Source organism: Rattus norvegicus, chromosome 19 (assembly GCF_036323735.1).
Source record: "Rattus norvegicus strain BN/NHsdMcwi chromosome 19, GRCr8, whole genome shotgun sequence".
Classification (NCBI taxonomy): domain Eukaryota; kingdom Metazoa; phylum Chordata; class Mammalia; order Rodentia; family Muridae; genus Rattus; species Rattus norvegicus.
Window position 1 is genome coordinate 13,856,886 of NC_086037.1, and position 19,469 is coordinate 13,876,354.

General features: G+C 38.4%; 1 protein-coding gene and 1 long non-coding RNA gene across 14 annotated transcripts in view; one reads left to right on the top strand and one right to left on the bottom strand.

The window, feature by feature from the left end:
* Positions 1-19,469, top strand: part of LOC134483112 (IQ domain-containing protein M-like) — a 220,896-nt gene that overhangs the window by 161,260 nt on the left and 40,167 nt on the right. For all 13 annotated transcript variants that reach the window (XM_063278342.1, XM_063278343.1, XM_063278348.1 and 10 more), the window contains one exon: positions 7,941-8,102. In XM_063278342.1, coding sequence (XP_063134412.1) covers positions 7,941-8,102 — 162 coding nt within the window. The remainder of the gene's footprint in view (positions 1-7,940; positions 8,103-19,469) is intronic.
* On the bottom strand, positions 2,576-3,359 carry LOC134483524 (uncharacterized). The gene is made up of 2 exons (XR_010060351.1): positions 3,309-3,359; positions 2,576-2,710 (listed from the first exon to the last, which is right to left on the bottom strand). It is a non-coding gene; the product is annotated as an uncharacterized LOC134483524 (long non-coding RNA).

Here is a 19,469-nt window from a genome sequence, read left to right on the forward strand (position 1 = left end):
TGGAAGCTCTGGTTGCTTGGCATTGTTGTACATATGGGGTCTCGAGCCCCTTCAAGCTCTTCCAGTCCTTTCTCTGATTCCTTCAACGGGGGATCTTTAGGTATTTTTAACTCATTGTTATTCCTTATTCTCACTACTATGGTAACATTGGAATTGTAACTGAGGACAGGGTTTCAGTTTGAAAAATTTCTTCTGGGAGAAAGAACTATACTTGGGCTACATGTATTTTCTTCTTAAATGCCTCTTCCTCTTTTTCCCTTGGTAAATTTATCCAATTTTCTTCCTCTTTGGACTTCGTGCTATACTTTGGACTGCTGTTGCTATACCTAGAATTACATTTTCATCAGGGTCCAGGAGCTCACAGAGACTGACAATGAGGGAGTCTGTGTGAATCTGAGCTTGGCCTTGTGAATATATGCTATGCTTGTGCAGGTTGGCCTTCTTGTGGGACTCCTACCAGTGGGAGTGGAGGCTATCTCTGACTCAATTGCCTGCTTTTGGGACCCTTTTCCTCCTATCGGGTTTCCTTGTCCAGCTTTGATATGAGGATACGTGCCTAGTCTTATTGTAACTTGTTATGCCTTGTTTGGTTGATATTCCTGGGAGGCCTGTTCTTTTCTGAAGGGAAAGGAAGAGGAGTGGATCCAGGAGTAGAGCAAACTTTTGGGGAAGGGACTGGAAGGAGTGGAGAGAAAGGAAAGCACAGTCACGATGTAATATATGAGATAAAAAGCAGACAAACCAATAAAACTATAAAAGATATGAGACTAGCAAATACTGAAGGTGGAATAATATAGAAGAACTAAAGTTTAAGTTGAGGCAAAACTTATTAGTAAGTAACCCTAGAATAAGTGTGGCTCACTTCTTAACAATGTTTGATGTTCATTTACGCGTTAGCATGTTCTCCACTTTGTCCTGTTCTACTAACAACATTCTGGTGTGTGACTCTACTATGTCTTGTTTACCTGGCCATTGGTTTAGTGGCTGTTTAAGTTGCTTTGTCCTTTTTTGCTATGATGTACTATGGACATCTTTATGCCTTGATTTGCATTTCCCTAGTAATGAGTTAAGGGCAAACATTTTTTTCCTATTCTCAGTAGACATTTCTTTTCCTTCTGTAGAGGAATTTGTTGAAATCATGCATATCATTTGGTGTTTCTCTGATAAATAGTATACATCATTTTCCACGATATCAACACATGTGCATTCATGCACACATGCACACTCACACTACATATAATATTTTATGTTATGTTATATATACATATATAAGTCCATTTAGTGTTGCTTTGAGAGACATAGTCTTTACATAGTTTATTAACTCTAATCAATTTACCCATCCAGGCAGACTCTGCCAATTGTTTAAGGTTTGGAAGCTGTGTCTTTGTGTTTCACTCACTGCTTATTTTAAAGTCATTTTAGTCTGTCTTCTTAAAGTTGTGGCTAAGTCCCATTTTCTGATCTATGTTTGTGTTTATTGTGTTCCTCATCTCTATAATGTTTTTCCTCTATTTATCGTGGTTATTGTTTTTTGATTGCTACCATATTTTCTTAGAATTCTTTATGGTTTATGGTAACAATGTGAATGTTTATCTTAGTTCCTTTCAAGACTGCACTAAACCTAACCCCTAAATCCATGATTACTGGCAGCCTGCTTCCTAGAGCATGAGGAATCTGTTCCTATTTTCCTGCATTTCTCATGTTATGTTCCTGCTAATATTGAATCCTGGATATTTTAGGTACAGTGTTCTCAGAGGTATGGAGTCTGCTCAGTTCCAAGACTTTATTTATTCATTTACACTTGATTGGTGGAAATGGATTCAAGGGAACCCTATGCTCATTGGCTGTTCATTCCTGTAATCATTACTTAAAGATTGTGTGTGTGTGTGTGTGTGTGTGTGTGTGTGTGTGTGTACATAAAAGAGGTCAAAGGAGGATATTGGATGCCCTGTATCTGGCGGTATGGCTAACTGTGTACTGACATGGGTGCTGGGAACAGAACTCTGGTCCTCTGAAAAAGCCGCAAGCATTCTTAATCAATTAACTGTCTCTCCAGCCCATGGTATTGTTTAGTTCTTTATTGTTGTTATTGATGCTGTTGTTATTGTTGCTGCTTGAGTGACTTTTCAAAAAGCTACTCTGTACAGTGCTCACCCAATGATTGAATATTCACTCAGATACTTTGAGTTCACCATGTTTATATCCTCTGCCCACAGCTCTGTGTGAGGGGTGGAGCTAATGTTCAGTTGTCAGGTTGTATGTCAGCCCCATGCTTGATGTTCCCCAGTGGTCTGGAGGACTTCCTTTGAGTCATTTGATTTCTCACACAGCTTTGAAGGACATTCTGTAGTTTTTTATTTCCAAGGGTTTCCTATTCCATTCATGGCAGATCTCTCATTGATGCCAGCTCAGACCGAGCTTTTCTGTGTATTTCTTACACGGTTGGTTTTTTTCTCCTAGTGTCCATGTCCGTTTGCATCATTTCAAAGCCATCAATTTGGCTTAAAGCGATAGCTGGTTAGGAAAAGATCATTTGTATTTGAGTATTTTAGTATCTGCTCAGGGATTCATATTCTTTTTTTTTTTTAAGACTGTGTCATATTTTTATTTTAGGCTATAAAAACAAAATTAGGCAAACAAAACAACAGAAAACTCAAAATAGGTTCAAATGATGTATATTCATCTTTTCCAGGAAAGCAGAAGGTAGGCCCTACCACAAAGAAAAGATGTCATTAATGGAGGTTAACTTTCAACGTACATTAAATACTATCAATTAACATCTGAAGAGAACCTAGGGTTTGTTCACCTTGCTATAAGCATGAGTTGACTTTTGTTATGTCATTGAAAACATAAAAATGCCTTAAAAATCTCAGTTATTAAGTACGATCTTACTGGAAATTCTTAACCACAATTTTCCTTCCTGGAATGATGTCGTGCCTGTGCATCCCTCTAAACATAACGGAAAGCACAGCTAATGCAGGCAGGCTTCAACCTGTTCTACCAGCTGAAACAGCTTTGGTTCTCTAGGAAAGAAACAGCTACTCCAAATATGTTCAACAGTTGGTTTTCATAATTGTATCCAATAGCTACATGATGAAAATCTCCCAGGAGAACCAGACTGCAGCGACCTGAGCATGCAGTAAAGGGTGGATGCGGTAACGTGGCTGACAGAGCTAGAGTTGGGATGCTGGGTAGAACAAATTGGTCTGCAAAATATCAATTTCCTTTCCCTTAGAAACTTACTGATTCTATCAAGAAAATACAAAACCATAAGGCTGTAAGTAAATGAGTCATGTTTAGGCTATTACAGGGAGGCCGTCCTCAAGGCCAGTCACTGCTCACTGCTGATTCATATTCTTGCCAGAAACTTCAGTAGTTATACTTTTCTTGCAAAAGAGAATGCTTAGAAGAATGGAGGTAGGCAAATGAAGAGAACATTAAGCCCAAATCTGAAGGTCAGAAACCAAGGGGCAAAGATGATTTAGATATGTGGCTACAGTTAGGAAAATGTTGCTTCTTCCAATAACGAGCCGTCAGAATATCCCTTTGACCACCATGCTCGTGTCAGCAGTGACCTGAGCCACCTGACCTGTTCTGACACAAGCTTATTTAGAGCGATTTGAGATGTTTATGTCATGTAACACTAGATCACTGGGGAATAATTGGATGTTACCCTGTCTGCTGATGGCTCTAACCCTAAGTCCTGTTGGGTCTATGTGTATCAAGATCCAGTTTTCTAGCATTCAGTATTTATGTATGGTGTGCTTGTGCGTGTGTGCGTGTGCATGCATGCATGCATGCCTGTGTGTGTGTATGCGTGCGTGTGCATGCATGTGTGTGTGTACATATATAGGATCCAGAAGTTGTAGTTAGGTCTCATCCTCTATCAGTCTGTACCTTATATTTTGAGACTTTTTCATTAAACATAGAAGTCACCATTTCAGCTAGACAAGCTGGCTAGCAAGGGCCCAGGATCTGCCTATCTGTATCTTCCCTGAGCTGTGGTGACTGATATGTGTGTGACTGTATCTGGCTTTATGTGGAAGCTGGGATCTGAACTCAGGTCCCTCATGCTTGTGCAGCGAACAATTTACCATTTTAGCAGTGCCCCCTATTGATTTTCGATGAAACTGTTATTTATAAATACATTCTAGAAACTACTGTCCAGCACTCTAGGGACGCTCACCTGTAACTGGACAAATGCAGTATCAAAAGTTTTCTTCATGAATGTGCTGAGTGTGAAGGTGTCACAGGTGTTAATCATGGCTTCAATCCGGAGATCAGAGAAAGGTACAGGGAAGCTAAGGCATGAGTTAATTGTTGAGGGCTAGTTAACTAGATTGAAAACAAACACCGATGTTTGATAAATAGGAGGGCACAATGACTTAGAATTCTCTAGGCAGCCAGTACATCTGAGTAAGAAACCAGATAGGTCTGCCGGGGAAGTGGAAAGGGCACCATATTACTGAAACTTCTGGATAAAAGCAACACCACCACCATCTGCCTGGTCATTTCCTGGGCACAGTGATGGTGTTTGCTTTTCTCTACAGGGGGAATTTTACTGTTTTGAAGTGTTTATTCAATTTATCATCATCTGTCCAATAAAAAATAAATGCTTCCAAATGTTTAATCCAAATAAAATTTTGGATGTAAATCAGTCATATTCCAGTAGGAACTGTTTAAGCAATTTCTAATATTTCCTTCCCTTGGTCATTGAGACCTTACATTTCAGCTTGAAAACTTGAGTTTAAGAACATTTAATCCCTTCAAGCTCGGGGACGCTTTTCCTTCACCTTACCTTGTCTGAGGCCTGTATCATCTTTCACATCGATAAAGTGATGTCAGCTTCTTCTTCGGATTTACTGACGAACATTAAAACGCACTAGGTGAAAGTGGCGTGTCCAACATTGACGACATTAACTTATTTCAAACGAAGGCAAGCAAGTGCAGCATCAGGCGCTTTGACCTCACTGTACCATGGCAGGAAGTGAATGGCATGTAGAGGAAGTCAGGAGCTGCGAGCCCCACAGTTCATATCACACCACGGCATCATGTTAAGATCCTCCAGGATCAACCATGGCCATACACGTGGATGGGCATCTTAATGTGCACATGATATTACCAAATAGAAGAAATCTTCATACCTTATTGCCTTTGTCCTGAAGCTGTGATCTTAAGATCAGAATTTGGTGTATATATATATATATATATGTTTTATACTGTAAATTTCTACATGGAAAGTGGCAGTCTCATGCTCACCATTGCTTAGATTTTAGTGTAGGGTCTTTGTTGGCCTAACGTTGGAGCATTTCCCTTTATGAAGTGATTCATGAAGTACAGTAAGAATAATCTTATCAAGGTTACTATATATTATTATTTTATAGTAGTATGTAGAGCTGGTTCTCTAGGTTTCCAGGCTAACTTCGAACCCACCCTGTAGAGTTCTGTAGGCCAACTGACTTCCAGTCTGTGCTAATGCCCCCCGCCTCTGACCAAGTCCTGGGATTATAAAAGAGAGCTGGATTTGGACGCAGCTTTAAATGGAAGGAATCAGAATGAAGTAAAATGCAGAAGAGCTTAAAAAAAAGACTTCTGTCCAAGTTGGTCCCTTTCTATTAGGCAGCAGAAATTATTTGGATTCATTCCTACTTTCTTTTTCTTTTTATGGTTTCAAGGAGTAGCTGCAGTCCATTCTGCGTCCTTCTCTGTGCACCGAGGAGCCCTTCAGGGGTTGTGATTCAATCCATTTTCTGTGCTGTCACTTTCCACACTTAGCCCCATTCATACTTGGAAATGCATCCACTGCAGGAGAGTTCCTTGCTTGACTTCTTGAAGAGGTTTTCCCCTCTGCTTTCTCCGGGTGCACTCTTGTTTGTTGTTGTTTTGTTTTTTTGTTTTCTCTTGTTTTCTTCCTGTTGGTGGATGAAAAAGAGGAATAGAGAATCATTTGGCTGTGTGTATGAATACACATAGGATGATACTTTAAGTTTTAAATCTGATTTGTTAGGAGGGCATAGTTCTGAACTTTATACTTAAAAAAAAAAGAAGTGTAACTGTCTGTCGCAGCTAACACGATGAAATAGCATCTAAATCTCAGTGTCCTGGTGCACACTGGTGACCCAGTACTGTGGAGGTGGGGACGATCAGATCCCTGGGGCCCCTGGGCATTCGACTACTTGAAGATCTTCAGGCCAGTAAGAGACATTGTCACCCAAAATAGGTGGACAGCTCTTTATTAACAACTGCCAAGGTTGACTTCTAGCCTACATGCACACACACGCGCGCGCGCACACACACACACACACACACACACACACACATTGTTCACATGCATACTTTTACACACAAAAGTTATACACACACATACAAAGCAAAAAACAACGATAAAACATGTTTTCGTTATTATCAGAAAAACACTAAATGAAATCTATGAATGTATACATCTACTACTTACCCTACCTTCAAAGCCTCCTCTTTTTTTTTAATTGTATTTTTTATTTACATCTTAAATGTTATCCCATTTCCTGGTTTCCCCTTTAGAAACCCACTATCCCACCCCACCCCTGTTTCTATGAGGTTGCTCCCTCACCCTCCCACCCACTCCTTCCCACCCACATGCCCTGATGTTCCTTTACACTGCAGCATCAGGCCTTGACAGGACCAAGGGCTTCTCCTCCCATTGAGGCCCAGCAAGGCCATGCTCTGTACATAGGCAGATAGAGCCATAGATCCATTTCTATGTTCTCTTGGGAGGGTGGTTTAGTCCCTGGGAGCTCTGGGCAGCCTGGTTGGTTGATATTGTGGTGTTCTAATGGGGTTGCAAACCCCTTCAGCTACTTCAGTCACTTCTCTAACTCCTCCATTGGACCCTGCCTTCAGTTCAATGGTTGACTGGCAGCATCCTCCTCTCTATTTGTAAGGCTCTGGCAGAGCCTCTCAGCAGACAGCTATATCAGGCTCTATCAGTCAGCACACACTTACTGACATCTAATCTATATCAGATAGCTATATCAGTCAGCACACGCTTACTGACATCATCAATATTGCTGGGGTTTGGTGGCTGTATATGGGATTCATCCCCAAGTGGGGCAGTCGCTGAATGGCCTTTGAATCTCTGCTCCACACGCTGTCTCCATATTTCCTCCTGTGAGTATTTTTGTTTCCCCTTCTAAAAAGGTCTGAAGTATCCACACTTTGGTCTTCCTTCTTCTTGAGATTGATCTGGTTTATGAATTGTCTCTTGGCTATTTCGAGCTGTTGGGCTAATATCCGCCTATCAGTGAATGCACACTGTATGTGATCTTTTGTGACTGGGTTACCTCACTCAGGATATTTTCAAGTTCTATCCAGTTGCCTTAGAGATGAGCTATAAAAATCTTATGTGATACTACCTTAAAGATCTTGGACAATTCTTTGTTAATTACAAGTGTTCGAAGAAAAAGAATCTTGGTATATCTGTTTTCTGTTTTCTGGTTTTTATGTTAAAATGTTAGACCAGGGATGTTAATTCTTTCTTTATTACCAGCTTGTAAAACTTTGTATTAATTCAACATTTTGCCAGAATAGTCTGATTTTGCTCCTTAATGGCAATTTAAAGTATTCAGTTGTGTTGTAGAATTTATAATGTAACGTTGTTCATTATGTATCTTAATTTTTATGTAGCTTTGGCAATCACTGCTGTAGACGATAGGATCTGAGCCCAATATTGACAAATCTCTGTAAATTTTTGTCAGGACTATATAAAGAATATGATTTTAGTTAAAGTAGTTCTGACATAGGTCAGTCCATGTTTTGATTATATCTTAACACTAAAATTGTTAAATAGTGTTTAGTTTTTATCTTTTAGAATAAATATGTAAGACATATAAAACGTGTGAAAATTAAAACAATCCTCTCTCTCTCTCTCTCTCTCTCTCTCTCTCTCTCTCTCTCTCTCACAGATAGTGAAGGAAAATATTCTGAAGTAATCAGAAAGTCCAGTGCTATTGAACTATTATTTACACTCTATCCTCCTCAAGGTGCCAGAGTGAACGCTGGCACAAGACTGCGGTCCACGTGGCTGAGACCCTTGGTGGATGGGGAAGAAGGCTATAAGTACATAGGTAAGATGCTTGCTTTATTTCTGATGAAAAGGAGGAAATACTATGTCCTGCTCTAGGGCTCTCACCACCACCTAGATGATGCACATGCATGCTGCAATGTCCTCTTTACTTCCTGGGCATTGTGTCTACCGTTTTAAAAGGGGGTATTTTGTGCCTTTTGTGCCCTTACTAGTGGAACCACACTGTGGTAAACTATTGCTGAACGGTGGAGAATTGGGAGGTTTTGACTTTGAATGAGTCATGTGTATCCTCTGTATACATCCACATGCAGTGCTATGCACAGTCATAGACATACCTTTCTCTTGGTCATAGAGCTTCAGTGAGGATCTTGCTATTGCACAGCTCTCATCAGTAGGAGATAAAAATTGTTCTTTTCTACAGCTTTTACCAGTTACTGAGATCAGTGTTTGTATGTTTAGCAAGTCCAACAAACATTTATTTACTATATTCTTTTATACTTCTAATTCACATTTTCAAAGTAACTAACCATTTGGAGTCTTTGTATTCGCAATTTTAATGTTTCTGTGGTGATGTCTGTTCCAGGGTCTTGGCCACTTTTGTATTGTTTGGAATATTGTCAAGCTGTAAGCTCTGTAGGTATTTTCAGGCAGAAATCCTACATTGCATACATGTTTTAAATTCATGTTTCATCTCTTAAATAGAGTCTTTTGAAGAGATTTTATTTGGTGAGGTCCAAGGGACCATTGCATTTCTTTACGACTTACACCTTTTCTGTCATTTTTAGGATATACTGTCTGGACTTGTCATAAAGGTGTTCTTTATAAAAATTTCAGCTTAAGGGCTTATATATTAGTAGAATTGGTTTTGAGTAAACTTTGTATGTAGCTCAAAGTATAAATTAAACTTTTAAATTGCACTTTATCTCCAAATTTTCTACCAGCATTTACTGAAAAGATCGTTTTATGAATTAAGCTCACATTTTGGTCCAAGCCAAATAAAGTATATCGTTGGCAAACATGTGAATGAAATCTATTTGGTGCCATTAGTTACAAAGGATATCAACATTAGAACGGTAGTGAACCAATGCTACTTATCTATTGAGAACGATAACACGTCTTTGATATTAGGTCTACCAGAGTGATATGTGGCAAATGCATGGAGCGTACACTGAGGAGGAAATTTCAAGAGAGTTGAATTACCTTAGAAATACTTTCAAACTTTCTTATACTGTTGCTATGTTCAGTCACTAAATTCAGGCAACTTCTCTAGGTGATTGCTGAAGATAAGAGAAATAAATTTTTACATGTAACTTAAAAAATGAAATTAAGGAGTAGCATCTTTGTGTTTTGATATTATAATTACATCATTTCATCTTCCTCCTTCCAAATCCATGCAGTGCCCTTGTTCTGTTTCAAACTAATGGCTTTTTTCTTTAGTTGCTTTTACATAGATTATATAAAATGATTTTTATATAAAACCTTATATGTATGGATGTATGTATCAGCATCATTCATAATTTGTAGAGTCTGGAAACACATAAGTGACCTTTAATTGGTGGATGGAAAGCAACATTATATGTAATAACTAATGGTACCCGGAAAAAGATAGGAATACATAGGAACAAACTGTTGCTAAGAGGAATAATGATATGGAAAAACTCCGATATGTCCTGATAAACGAGAAAGCCAGGTTCAGGAGCAAGACATTGTATGGCGCCGTCGAAGTGACAGCTGGGAAAAGGAGAAGCAGAGCAACCAAAGCAGGTCTGTGACTTGTGGAGCTGAGTAACTGTGACTGAGTTCAAGTGCGAAGATGCTGCACAAGGGACCTCTCAGGGTCATGGGACAGCTTTGCACTTGGATCAGTCTATTTGTTAAGCACATGTATGGGAGTCATACAACTCCAGATGAGTCAAATCCCCCAAAATTATACACTTAACTTAGAAAACTGTGCTGTGGACACATTTTAAAAAATGGAGTCCATTTTTTTGAATGTCCCACAGTTCTGTTCAAGGCACACATCAGTTCTTAGTCAGTAGGGGACTTTTACAGCAGTCTGCAGTGTGTACTGAATGCCCGGTCCTAACTCACTAATATTAGAAGTTAGGTCATCCCAAGTGTTAGCAAGGACTGCAAGAACATGAAACCCAGCAAAATTCTGCTCATGCAAAATTGAACTGCACACACAGTCTTCACAAAAAAAAAAAAACCAACTTGCCACTCTTTAAGTTAACCCCACCCTGCCCTCTTCAGCACAAACAGACACTGATATTCATTTACCTGTTTAACAGGAAGGACTCAAATGACCAACTACAGGTGGACAGAAGGAGTATGTTGTGATATGTAGATGTACATACTTAGATGTACAAACAGAAAAGAAAACAAAACTCTTAAAGCTAGTGTTGTACATGAGAATATGGGAAGTGACATGATTATGCTGAGTGAAGAAAGCCAGATGAAAGGGACCTCATCGGTCTGATGGTTCTCAATTTGAGTAAATATAGAGTAGGCCACGGAAGGAGACTGAGACCTCTTAGGAAAGCAGATAAGATTTTGGAACTAAAGATGAAGTGGGTAAGGGTGATAGGAGTGGTTGGTATCAGACTGTATAATTTTTCACGGGTAAAATGTCAAAAATCCGTCCCATTGAAGACTGTAAATTGCGTGCAATTATTGTCTAATGTCTACCCCTCAGTAAAATTATAAAAGGAAGTATGGAGATATATTGAGTGAAAATATTAAACTTTTATTTTGGAAATTGCTATGCCTGCAAGTATTAAGGCTTGCACATAAATGTTGAATACTCAGTCGAGTGTTGCCCTGGAGGTTGTGGCTCAGTGGTAGAGCACTCACTCTGTGTGTGAGCCATTATTTCAGTCTCCAGAACGGCTAAATGAGTAAGTCACATCTCATTAGAATTTCATCAGACTGGTGTATAGAAACACATATCAATGTGCTCTGTTTAGTGATATTCTAGAGGAAAAAGAAGAAAAGAAACATTTTTAAAACGATGGAAAGCATTTAGTTTGAAGGGATATGTCTCTGTAAATTAATCAATACTATGGTTCCTATTTATTTTGTCTTTGTGTTCTTCCACCTAAGGTTACTAGAACTTGATCGGTTGTAGGCTAAAGATTGGTTTTTACTCTGTAGAGCCAGCTTGACTGATATCCTGTCATAGTAAACACAAAGGAAACCTGACAGCAGCTTTGCCCTATGCCGAGGGCTCTTTTATTAGGTTTCTAGGCTGATTTTTCCCTCTGCCATTTTGGGGAAATGCCCAGAGCCTTGCATCATCTTGAATTACAGTTGTTCTTAAATTAACCAACAAGAGGATTTGAATCATTTCCCTTAAAAGAGATCAGTTTATTTCAGAAATGTTTCCTGAATCTGAGGAGCTCTTTAACTATAAATGTTTGAGAGGAGCTAGAATTGGGAATCTATGTTGTGCTCCCGTATTAATACTCTACAGTGTAAGCACTTGTGTTTATTGATTTCACTCTGTAGATTCACTGATGTGCCATAACACGACCGAGGAACAGTTAACAGAGATCTGAGAGCTGTATAAAAGCCTCGGGTGGCAAACAGATTAGTCAGGCCTATGCCTTCCCTGAAGAGACACCTTTCCACCTATATTTTTAACACCATAATTCATAATGTAAGAGTGGTTAAATGTAACGACTGCTGAATATATTTGTCATAATCACGATTTGCTTAATTTGCACAAATAGTTTCTTCTAATGGTAATTTATAATCTTTTTCTACTATGTAGAAAAAGAGTTCAGTTTTTAAAGGATACATATCTTACTAGACATATTTAGAAGTGCTCTTTGGGGAAGCTAGTTTTTAAATATCATCTGGTTATTTTTTCTATATAAGCCTTCTGTTCTTCAGTTACCTGACCCTCTGGCTGAGCTCGCCCTTACCCTTGCTTCAGCTCCTGCTCTCTCTCATTCAGGCAGGCAAAACTTCTTGTCCTAAATTACATTTGTGTGTGTCCTCGGTTAGCTTTCAATCTGGGAGGTATAATTATATTAAAGAACATCGCAGCCCTATAATTCATAAAGTTTTCATGGGAGTTGCTTTAAAGTGTCTCAAAGCAATGGCCATGAAAATAAAATCACTTTATTGTGTGATTATAAGGTTTCTTTCTAATTAGTTCAGGCCATGGGGAATGAGCATAGATCGTAAGGACTACTTGCATGGATTCATTTACAGTATTTCACACAATGAATTCTACATACTGTTATAACATACAGGTTATTTAGATTATACGATCAGCACTGAATCCCTCTTTCTTGAGCCTGCCACTCTTTTGTGACCCATTTAAGAAGTATGTATTGGGGAAAAGTGAAGGGGTAGGAAGGGGAAATGCAGTGTGGTTATGGGTCAAAATACATTGTATACGTGGATTAAAGTTCTCTAAGTGATAATAAAATATACCCCCAAAACAAAATTTTAAAAGGATCTTTTTATAATATTCACCTTGTTTTGGTGTCTTTAGGCAAAAACTGACATTTATTTATTTACTTTAAATTTTTTTATTAGATATATTTCCTTACATACATTTCAAATCTTAATCCCCTTCCCGGTTTCCTGTCCATAAGCCCCCATTTCCTCCCCTTCCCCTCCCCCATACGGGTATTCCCCCATACAGCTCCCTTACTACCCCCCCATATTCCCCTGCACTAGGGGTTCAACCTTGTCAGGACCAAGGGCTTCCTCTTCCACTGGTGCCCCAACAAGGCTATTCTCTGCTACATATGCAGTTGGAGCCCTGGGTCAGTCCATGTATAGTCTTTCAGTAGTGGTTTAGTCCCTGGGAGTTCTGGTTGGTTGGCATTGTTGTTCTTATGGGGTTGCAAGCCCCTTCAACTCTTTCAATCCTCCCTCTAATTCCCCCCAAGGGGGTCCTTTTCTCAGTTCGGTGGTTTGCTGCTAGCATTGACCTCTGTATTGGACATGCTCTGGATGTGTCTCTCAGAGAGATCTATATCCGGTTCCTGTCAGCATGCACTTCTTAGGTTCATCAATCTTATCTAGTTTTGGTGGCTGTATATATATGGGCCACATGTGGGGCAGGCTCTGAATGGCCATTCCTTGAGTCGCTGCTCTAAACTTTGCTTCCATATACCCTCCTATGGATATTTTTTCCCCTTTTAAGAAGGAGTGGGAGCATTTGCATTTTGGTCATCCTTCTTCTTGAGCTTCCTGTGGTCTGTGGATTGCATCTTGGGTAAAAATTTGACATTTATTAAACATAGGAATTTATTCCATTTTTAAACACAGTCATCTCTTGACAGTCAAGTTTGGTGTTTAGTGATCTTTCCTCAGAGTTTTCTATTTAACTCCATAAGTACCGAATCTCTCTTTTTCTTATACTCTTTAAGTATCCATAAATTAGAGCTTCGTATAGATCATTAAAACTCTTGTAAAATATGTCATTTCAAGTAACCCTCAGAAACCCCCACTCCCACTCCTCAGTGTGTTTTAGGTTTTTCACTCTGAATGCTTTGCATATTTTTCATGTTTTACATGTGATTGAGTTTGGAATAAGATTATTAATACAGTTCTGATTTAAAGTAATTTTAGGTTCTACCAATTTCCTTTATAATTTTGAACCATGTAGATGATTCTAAATGCACATCTCAACACTTATTTGGATTTCTATCCTTGATTTTATAATTCTGTAAAGTTTCTATGTGACAATATAATTTCTGCATTTTCTTTTATCTTTTAATTTTGGTATCCTGACTCTTGTCCTGGTTTCAGTCAGTCTCCCAAAATATATACATTTATTATTATTGCCAAAACTAAGATGAATTTTGAGAACATTCTTTGAAGTCATCTAAAGTATTATTGTAAAATTAAAAAAATGATTTTAAAGGACAAATTGTATAAATATAAGTCATTTATTTCTGATTAAGTATAAAAACGACCTATTAAAATTAAGAAGCATTTAAATATATGGTTAGCTGAATGTCATCCTATATAATACCTACTTGACTGGAGGTGAATAATATAGTCACTAAAAAATGCGTTTTAGACTACGTCAGCCTTAACATGCTGTTTGTGCATCCACTAATTTATGTTCTCTATCAAGCGTATGCTCCCATAGGCTCCACTGTTACGTTTTCTACTTTCTGATTTACTCTCCATAGTGAGGTATGAATATCTTTTCACCTTAGGTACAATTGCTGATGAGAAAAGTGTGTGTTTGCACTCAGTTGTTAACCCCCTTAGTCCTTGGTGGCCTCCCAGATAGCACAGCTGCGAGCCCTTTGGAAGCAAACTCTGCTGCCCCCAGCTAAACTGTCCATGTGTGCTCAAGCTTTTAAAAATTCTTAAGAGTAATTATTTTCCTCAGTTAGGTAAATAAATATATTCTGTGTTAATCCCCCCCTGCCTTTTTGCTTTTTTTTTTTTTTTTCGGAGCTGGGGACTGAACCCAGTGCCCTGAGCTTGCTAGGCAAGCGCTCTACCACTGAGCTAAATCCCCAACCCCTTTTTTGCTTTTTTTTAAACCTTGGATATTAATGATAATATCCTACCCTCATCAAATCAAACTAAACGAGTGGCATTACTCAAAAAGGAAAGCCAAGCTTTATCAGGTTTGCGAGATAAAGGTCGTATGAGCCACAGAGGATGACTGGTTTGCCTCTCACTACTTCACCGCTCAACTTTTAAAATGGACATTGAAGGATGACTTATTGTGAATCCTGCGTCTTTAATAACCGTGAACTGTCTGCTATGTGGTTGGCAGTGACGTTTGCGCAGTCATTTTATCTCGGTTGCCACTCTAGTCCAAAGCTCTGTCAAGAGTTTTGCACATGCGGGCCGAGCCTCAGTCCTGTTAGTGATGCAAGGTCAGACAGAATGCGCCTGTAGAAAGAACTTCACAAAAAACCTGGACCGACATCCAGAAATTATAAAAATGATGCCAGGCTTCCAATATCCAACATGAAAACACGAAGTCCGCTGTCCACTCTGTAAGAGAAAGTTATTCTTACGGTGCTCAGCGTCTCTGAGAAATCTGCATTTGACATTCTATTTGGTTTGGAAGAAGAACCCATGAGAAACTTCTGAGTATTCATGACTTTGTGAGGTCCTCTCATACTGCACGGAGAATGGCTTTGTTACCAACAGTTACAGTAGAAATGACAGTGTATCACTTCTGAGCTAAAACCTAAACCATGTTCTAGCTTCGGCTTTACTCTCTCTTGGAAAATTGCTCTGAGTAAAACATAGTTGCCCACTAGTGAGGCCACTCCAGCATCCCTGTTGAAGATGGATTGAGCTCTGATTATAGGCCATTAGACAGTGCAGTCTATAGTCAGTTCCTAGTCTATGTCTCCCAGTCCTCTGGAACTGGAAGCTCCAGTCCAAGCACGGTAGTAATGTCCTGAGACCCTACAGTGCAGCTGACAACCACTCTAGGTCTCCATTTCCTAGGAACCATGTGAGGTAAATGTATATTTAAGGTTCTACCTTAGGTAATTGGTTGTGAGGCAGCTGATAGTGGTATGGCGAAAGTCAGTGAACGGATCATTGATAAATGGTGAGATGAATTTTAAACTGGTTCTGGTGTGGTTTGACTATAGCAATCAAGATTGTTTAAAGGGGGTTAAGAATAGCTTCTGGCATTACCAGAAGCCTGTGACCAGAGTTGTAGGAAGTTATCGTTTTATGAAAAAAAATTTTTTTGTTTCTATTCCTGCATGACTTTTCTACCACTGGAGGACAGGAGGTGGGTTTTCTTTTTTGTTTTGTTTTTCTTTTTTGACAGAAACTTTAATGTAACCAGATAAATTGGTAACATAATGTATGGTGTTAGGCATACCTTTTAGGATGTACATATCTTTAGTCAATTCAGTCACTTAAAATATTAATTAGTGGGTATATTTATAGTCATAAATATATGTGGCTACAGATACAAATATATTAGAGATGTTTAGGTAAAATCAAATTCTTCATATAATTTGGGCTGCCCCTATGTGAAAGGGTATTTTATGTAATAAATTTGGGTTTTTAAGACTCCAATAAAAAGGTTGAGGTTTTATTAAAATATCTCTGCCAGTCACAAAAGACCTTAGAAAAAGTGATGTAGAGACCCAGGAGAGAGCCTATTTCAAAGTCTAGTTACTTACTTTAGCTAATGAAGTACATTCCTGTTCAAGACAGGTTTCTCTGGAAGGAATGGTTCCCTGATCTATTAGAGATAGATATTATGTAACAAATATTTTGTTTTTTCTTAATTTCACTAAGTAAAATGTATAGGCAATCCATTAAGATGAACACCCTACACACATAATTTCACATACATGAAAGTATATCTATAAAAAATTATGATTTCTGGTGTATGTATATAGCACATAATCAATGATGAAAATAAAATATAAAATAAATATCGCTTACAAGTAAATTATTTATAATTTCCATATAGTAAATATCCATGGAAATTATAGGTAGATAGTATTGATTCTGGTACCTGAGCAACTAATAAAATGTGGCCTGTGAAAATATGAACTTTAATTGTATAAATGCTAATGTGCTAATGTTCTAGAATATACAACGAGATACTGATATTCTGAGACAGTACATATGAGACAGCCTAAGCCTGACAACTACAGATACAGAGTATCAAAGGCACTGTACATTTGATCACATACCCTATAGACTATTGCTTTGGAAGTTTCTAATTTTCAAAGGAGTGGGCAATTCTTAATAGAGCTCTTAATAAGAGGATGTATAGATTTTGTTGTTGTTTGTTTGACATTGTCCTTGTGTCCAGGAATACTTAGTATCTATTAGAAAATGTCAAATAAAGCATTTTTGTCTGAGCATAGAAATTAACTGAGATGAGTGCCCAAGTGCTTACTCACAGGGTTTTCTCACATAGGATGGAGTAGAACATTTGAAATTTGTTTAGTATAGATGTTTCTAGTCATATAATGACATTTTATCTATTAAAGGAAAATTGTACCCTACATCTCTACCCCAGAAAGACATTTGAGGCACTCAATTATGACCGCAAATACAACATATTCGAAGTTTCAACATCGACAGAGACATATCCCTGAGCAATCACAGCACCTAAAATAAACATGTACATAAACACATAAATACACAGTGGAAAATCTTAGCATTAAGTTTAGTACACATAAAAGTACATGTTCACAATATCCTTAAACCAAATATTATAACTTGAGCTTTTGAATTGTGAAGACTTATCGTGACAGTTAATTTTAGTTGTCAACTTGGCTTAGCTAAGGAACGCTAAGGTAGTTGATGAGATATTTCTGAATGAGTTTGTTACAGACTTTACAGTAGATATTGGTATTTGAGACAGTGGACTAAGTAAGAAAAGCCTTTTTCACCAATGTAGTGAGCATTGAGTAGTCTGTCTAAAGCCGGAACACGACAAAGGGGTGGATGGAAGGCACACTACCTTGCTGTTTGAAGCGGGACATATTGTCTTCTCCCTTTGGCAATAGTGTTCTTCATTCTGTGTCTCTGGATTAGACAGGCACTCACATCATCAGCCACATAGCCCTTGAGCCTTTGACTCATATTAAAGCTTACACCACTGACCCATCGAGTATGGACTCATCAACTGGCTCCTCCGGACCGTCACCCTGAAGATCTGAGACTGCCCAGCCTCATAGCTGATCCTTCACGGTCTCCATCTCTCACCCTTCCTCTCAAGTCTACCTCTGTCTCTCTTCAACCCATCATCCCTCCCTGCCTTTTATATTGTTTCTGTACCTCTTGAAAGCATTTGCTAACTCAGTTGACATGAATATAAAAGTGATAAAGTTAACTCTTTTCATTTCCTAAGTTTGCATGACTCAGGGTCGTGTGCTTTAAGTACATTTTTTTTATTTCACTTTCTCTTTAGTATACACATGATAGAAGCTGTAATAAACGTCATTCTGATGAGGATGATACCATATCACATTGAAGCTAAATCGCTTTGGATCATGGAGTTACTGGGCATACAAGAAGATGTCAGTTAAGCTATTTGACTTTAGACCAAGTTTTAACACTTTAAATAGCAAAACTTTGGAAATTTATTTTAGCTGAAATGTTCTTAAATCACCAAGAAAATACTAAACTATGATGCCTTTACATATTTAGAATTTAGTGAAGTGACTACATGTAATTGTGGACACTTGAATCTTAGTCTCAGGAGACAGGGGCAGAAGGATTAGGGTGTCAGGACTAGCCTGAGCTACATAGCAAGATCCTGTCTTAGGCTGAGACTGTACATGGCTCATGGAACGTGCTTGGCAGCTGCTTCGATCTCTAGCTGTAGAAATAGTGGGCGGTGTGGTATGATGGTCTATCTCAGCACAATATATGAAGCATTGACCTAGTAGGTTAAGCATTATTCCACAATCATTTTTTATTCAAGTAATTTTGATTGCTTTCCCTAAATGTCTTCTGAGATCACTGTACCACCTGGCTATAATGTGAATGCAATATCAAGGCAGACTAAAGAAATTTTGTAAAAACTTTAAAATAGAAAATATGACTAGGAGGCGAATTCTGTATCATAGGTGCTTCTCTTAGTTTTTGGCTTAGTTTCTTCAGAAGTTTTACTTAACTACAGAATAATGAAGATCTGAAAAGGCTGTTGCACAATATTTGCCCAGTTCTCTATCGTTATTCTTATAGAAAGCTACTCAACCGACATTAGGAACGTATTTTAATTAAGCATCCTGAGGCACAGAGGCTATGTGGCTTGTATAAGATTCTGCCTTTAATTGTAACTTGAGTCAATGCCTCAATTTCGCCTACGTTAGACCCATTACTCTCATCCCATGGTTCTGCCGATGTAAAAGTGATTTAACTGGCCCAAGTCTATGTAGCACTTCTTTATGTATAAGCTTTGGGTTTATTTTTTGTTTTGATAAAAGATAAATGAGAGTGGCTGTTTTTGTCCTTTGCATATTCCCTGAAGCAAAAATTGCAAGAAATTCTCTTCTTCTGTCTTGGGAAATGGAGTGGCGGCAAAGGCTGGAGCATTTTACCACTGCAAAATCTCTCACTGTCTGTGGGCACACTAGATTTCAATTTGGGGAAATCCCTCAACATGAATTATTTTTGCCCCTCAAAATTTACTGTGCATATCTATTTTAATTTCATTTCTTCCACTTTCCAACTATTCATGTTACAAGAGGAAAATGGTATTTTCTCTTGGAATCTCATGTGAAGCAAAACCCGATTCTTATTACATGTAAGCTTTAAGTAGAAACCATTTCATATTGCTAGAAGAGAATGCTTATTGCCCCTTTCCACAAGACTGCGGCATAATGAAGTAAAAATGTTTTCACAATACTTTGGAATCTTTGTAATTGTCCTCTGTATTATTTGGCTATCAGTTAAACTTGAACGTTTGATAATT